The 5,546-nt window shown below is 33.9% G+C and overlaps 2 protein-coding genes across 2 annotated transcripts; both read right to left on the bottom strand.

The window, feature by feature from the left end:
* Positions 1-153: 153 nt before the first annotated feature.
* Positions 154-1,253, bottom strand: LOC116350190 (the record flags this gene model as incomplete). Its single annotated transcript, XM_031781931.1, has 2 exons — positions 954-1,253; positions 154-888 (listed from the first exon to the last, which is right to left on the bottom strand). Coding segments are annotated over exons 1-2 (1,035 nt in total), but the record flags the coding sequence as incomplete, so codon positions are not given.
* A 2,403-nt stretch (positions 1,254-3,656) lies between these two features.
* Positions 3,657-5,540, bottom strand: LOC116350192. The gene is made up of 4 exons (XM_031781932.1): positions 5,394-5,540; positions 5,196-5,326; positions 4,625-5,102; positions 3,657-4,559 (listed from the first exon to the last, which is right to left on the bottom strand). Exons 3-4 carry the CDS (start codon positions 4,756-4,758, stop codon positions 3,857-3,859), a joined length of 837 nt encoding a protein of 278 aa, XP_031637792.1. The 5' UTR covers positions 4,759-5,102; positions 5,196-5,326; positions 5,394-5,540; the 3' UTR covers positions 3,657-3,856.
* Between the last annotated feature and the right edge of the window lie 6 nt (positions 5,541-5,546).

The raw sequence follows: 5,546 nt of genomic DNA, 5'->3' as shown, positions 1-5,546 counted from the left end.
TATTTTGTTTATTAATGCAGTATAAACAACAAGTTTTCAAACAATCTTTGCATTTAATGTTTCCATTATGGTCGCATTGCCACCAACTTATCTGATCATATTTGTGAAAAAAAATGTTGTTTTTATTTATATCATATCATATTGCCAAGATACCTCTCCGGCTGGGCTGACAAAATAGCTTTTGAATAATTCGCGAATTTCTTTCGCTTCGTTTGAATAATTGATAGGATTTGTCGATTCATTTTCACAAGTTTCATTAAAATTCAACAAAGCATCAGATAATAAAATTTCGTCTTCGTCAGATACCAAAAAATTATGTAATACGCATATGGCCAGAACACATAATTTTACATTGTTTTCACTTATTTCGATGTTAGTTCTAAGCAATCTAAATCGGGCTGCCATGATACCAAAAGCACTTTCAACCATTCTTCGGGCCCTAGAAAGTCTATAATTAAAAACTTGTTGCGATTTATCTTGATTACGAAAGTTGAACGGTTTCATTATATAGCTTTTCAGCGCAAACGCATCGTCTGCCACAATCACATAAGGTGTTTCAATTGTAGTTCCGGGCAAACAGTATGGCGACGGAATATTCAATAAATTGTTTTCAATTGCATGATATAGAGAGCTCCTGTTAAAAACACCACCATCAGAAATTCTTCCTTTACAACCGACGTCTATGTATGTGAATTTATAATTGGCATCCACCAATGCCATCAAAACAATACTGAAGTTATGTTTGTAGTTGAAATTCAGCGATCCAGAATTTTTCGGGCAACGCAAAACTATGTGTTTTCCATCTAGTGCACCCAGGCAGTTCGGAAAGTTCCATTTACTTTGAAAATCATCGGCAATTTTCTTCCACTCCTCACACGTATTTGGTACCTTTTTCAGAAAGTAATGTACAAAAAATGTATTTTGGGACAATAGAGTATTTTTGGTTAGCATACCTTCAAATATTCTTCACGAAGTGATGAGAATATTGCTTTGCAAGTGCTTGGAATTATTCCAGAAATGGTGTTATGTGGAACGCGAAACAGGTACATCAATGTTCTATATGAGTCACCACTTGATAAATATTTTAGTGTTATCATTAATCTCGTTTCTGCTGAAATTGATTTGCGCATATTTGTATCCTTTTTTGTAATCAACGGACGAACTTTTTCCAATAGAAAATCGAATTGAACGCCATTCATTCGAAACATGCCTTTAAATGCATTTTCATCTTCGCTACGCATCTGTTCTATCATTTTATGAGTGGAATTTTCAGTTTCACGTGCACGAATCCAATTTCTTACCCACATTTTTCTCTTTTTTCTTTTATTTCTTTTTTGTGTTAATAAAATGGCTACGATAACCGCGGAAGCAACAGTGTTTTTCGAGATTGCCATGTCACTCTGTAAAACTGTGGTTTGATCTGATTCTGAATTTCTTTTGATGAAAATGTATGACACATGAATTCAACCTCACCCTTCAACCTCATCCAATCTTATAAAATGTCAAATAAAAATACACTTCAAACGAAAACCAATTATTTTAATACAAGACAAATTTATTTTTCTTCTGCATTCATTGATTTACACAGCAGTAAAGCCTCTTTCACCGCTTTTTGAAGTGGAAGATTCATATCTTTTCCGAAAACATTTAAATTTGGAAGAAATTTTTTCAACTGAGATTTAAATACTGCTGATGTCCGGTAGTCATTGAACCAATAAATGTTAATTTTATTCCCATCAAAGCTCTTGATTAATGCAGGCCAATGCTTATATCCTTTCAGCTTGCACCAAACGATTTCGCCAATAACATATTCCGTGCAACATATAGCCTTTTGCGTTGTTTCATTCTTAAATTTTCCTTCCGTTTTCGATTGTTTCTAAGAAATAAGTTCAATGTAAAATAAAGAAAATGCAACGAACATATCTTAAGGTGTGAAGTAATAATAAGTACCCCATTGTTCGCATTCATTCGAATGTACTTTGAACGAATTGAGACATTTTTTGGTTCGGATCGTATAATTTTCTCTGATTTCATTGTGTTATGTGTCGATTGATTCTAGCAAAGATAAAATATCATAGTATTAAATATTTAATTGTGCGTGAACAAATAAAAAAAATACTTCATTTCTCGCGTCCACAATCATATTTTGAATGTAATTTGATGACATTTTTTCCAGATTAACCTTGGCTCGTTTTGCATGCAAAACTATTTCATCATCAGTCAGTTTTCTTTTAACTGATACTGATATATCAATTTTGCACAATTTTCGCAGAATATTTTTATCGATTATCTTTTTGCTAGTCGTTCCAGACACGATGCAAATGCTTTTCAAATTCACACGGCTATTCATTTTATTTAAATTCATAAATTATTCCACACTATCAAATACACAAATTAAAAATGAATACGCTTTTCAACACCTCATCCTCAACATTGTTCTAATGTCAATTCTCACAAACTCCTCATCCCCAACCTCAACGTCAATATTCAACGTTATATATATTTTTGGCGCGTAATCGTGACATGTGTTTGGAATTGGTTTATAAATATTTGCATTTTGATCATTTTTATCGCTAAATGTTTGTTAAAAAAATTCAAAGATGACGATTCCAAATAAATACATTTATTTTATTCATTCAAAAGGATTTCATTCATGCATTTTTTAATAAATTATCTCTTCATGTTCAAATTCAATGAATGATGGATCATACAAAATATACTCCGATGGAGTGATAGAGAAGTCAGTCGCTTGAGGGTATTGTTCAGGTGGCTCATCTGTTACAACAGGAACATCTTTTATTGCTACGAATTGTTCTTCAGTCTCCTCTTTGACCTCCTCTGTGTTATTATTCGTTTCAGTTTCAGCGATTATTAGTCCTTTTGCTTCATCCCTTCTGTTATCAGTGACATTTTCAACAACCAAAGCACGCAGTCGGCATGATGTTTTTTTATGACGAGCCATACCAGCGGAATGAATATGAGCACCGCATTCACACATTTTTCGTTTATTTTTGTGCGTTTGTTCAACGTGTCTATTCAAATGGTCTATCCTTAATGTCGAATATTTACACTTTGGCTCAGGACATTGAACCACCAACGGATTTGAAGCACAAGAACCTATTGTTGAAACTAAGCATGCAGTTTTTTCTTCATGCGTATCGACAAAGTTGTTCAATTCCATTCCAGTAATTTGATGAGATGATGCATTTGTTTCATTCGGTGAGTTTTCGGTGGCTTTTTCAATGCACAAACTAATTAAACTACGATTGTTCAGCAATGGACATGATGTTCTTTTGTGTCGAGCTAATCCAGATGACAAAATATGAGCTCCACATTCACAGATTTTGCGTTTTTTATTGTGTGTTTGATCGATATGTCTATCTAAATGATCCTTCCTTAAAGTTGAATAAGAACACCTTTTATCAGTGCATTTGTAAATGGTCAATGGCAGCAAGTTGCCAGAACTATTTTCTTCAGCCTTATCCATTTCGCTTACAGAAACAAACTGTTTTATACAACCAAACATGCACACCAAGCTAACTGTCAAATTGGATAAATCGAAGTCGTAATGTACAAATGTCAGATTTGAAAGATTCAATATTCGAAATAAGCAACGAAAATAAATATTTTCTCAAAACAAGCTATTCACAGTCTTCTTAATGTTGAATAAATAATTTTATTTGGCTGTAAACAATCATTCTATGTAAATACATTTTGAACACACTTGCAAATGGCTCATCGGTTTTGAAAAACAATATAAACAAAATAAAAGTTGAAATGGTTTGTATATGTCGTACTTATTTAGGATCTTTTTAAATGGGAAAGGTCGTGGTCGAACTCAATCGCGCAATTTTATTTATTCAAAACAATATTGGAATTTGTTTTCATCCGAATTTGTTATATCGATAGGACTTATATTGTTGCAAACCGTAAACGGCTGCAATTGAGTTGTTGTTATCAGCATATCATTACCACTGTTCATTAGTATAGCCATAATTTCACGCTTAACGGAATTTCGTTTTGATAAGTCGCTAATTTGACGCATTTCACTGGCAATGAATTGACCGAAGACATCAAGTTCGTCGTTTGTATGGCTCATAACTTCCAATGCTTTTTGCATTAAAACATTTTCATCAGATGACTGTGAGTTGGATTTTTTTCTCTTACTCGAATGTTCAATACGCCGTTTGTTATTTGAGCAAGACGGTACATCATATTGATTATCATTAGTATCGGACGAATCGGAACTCAAAACGATAGCAGCATTGATATCGAATTCAGCTAATTTTTCGATAGGTCCAGTGGATGACAATTCATTCAAGTCCAATGTTGATACGGTTGCCCCTGACATTGTATTCACGTTTAAGAATCGCAAAGAAGACTTATATTCCCATTTCGAGATGTAAGCCTCATCAGCTCCAGAGCCGCTTTTGAGTGTTCGTTCTTTGTTGCACTCTCTATTGAACTGAGTTCTTAAAGCATGCCATTTTGCGGACACGTCTTTTGAACTAACGTTCAGCTCATTTGCAATTTCTGAGAGCAGTGTTTGCTTAATATTTCTATAATTTTTCGGAATGGTTTTAGTTTAGTTTATTAAAAATAATGTTCAACATTCGAAACTCACCGATTCATGTAATTTTGAGAAGAAGGATTCCAAAGGTCAACTCTCATTTCGTAAAGTTCAATCAGTTTCCTTATCTCCTCTCTATTCCATGTTCTCGAAACCTTTCTTTTATCTTTTTGATTATTTTTCTCCATTTTTTTTATCAAAACACAAAAAAGATATAAATATCGCGAATATTGCAGACGATCACAAGCTAACAAAAGAACGACGCGTTCTTAATAATGATGGTTGAATGTTGAGGATGAGGATGAGGATGAGAATGAGAATTTAAATGATAACGCCACCTATAGATAACACATGAAATATTTGGTAAAACATAGAATGGAAACATGTTATGTTTCCGTAGATTTTATATATCCAATGGGTGGTCACATCAGTATCCAAAATTCCTCTGTAAACATTTCATGTTTCCATAGTTGTTTCCATATCGTGAGACTAGCCCCTTAAAACCAACATTGATCCCAGGGCTCCTCTTACGCTGTGAAATGAACGATAACGAATATGCATTATTGTTTTATCATGGTCACTTAATTATTATCTGAAAGAAATGGAAATCACACAATTCGCTTACCGATCACTTGCAATTTCTGATAAGTAAACTGGTATTATCACGAACACACCTCCACCAACGAATCCATTAATTGCTCGAGAAGCATAAAGGTAGTACACATTTTGAGCGAATATCACAAGCGTCCAAGCAATCTACAAAATTTAAATAGTTTCATGTTTTGGCGTTTTTTTATGCACAAACACCTTTTTTTGTACTCACAATAGTCGGAAGCGTAAGGGAAAGCATTCCAATTTTTCGGCCAAATTTACTGGAAATGGTTCCAAAGAATGAATTTCCAACCAAAGCGCCGAGACACATTAAACTCGCTATCCAAGAACATTCTTCTACTGTAACTTTACCCGATGGTAGTGG

Source organism: Contarinia nasturtii, unplaced genomic scaffold (assembly GCF_009176525.2).
Source record: "Contarinia nasturtii isolate CC-2019 unplaced genomic scaffold, AAFC_CNas_1.1 Cnas_scaffold_3834, whole genome shotgun sequence".
NCBI classification, from domain to species: domain Eukaryota; kingdom Metazoa; phylum Arthropoda; class Insecta; order Diptera; family Cecidomyiidae; genus Contarinia; species Contarinia nasturtii.
The sequence above is the reverse complement of the archived record's forward strand: the minus strand, read 5'-3'. Positions and strand labels throughout refer to the sequence as shown.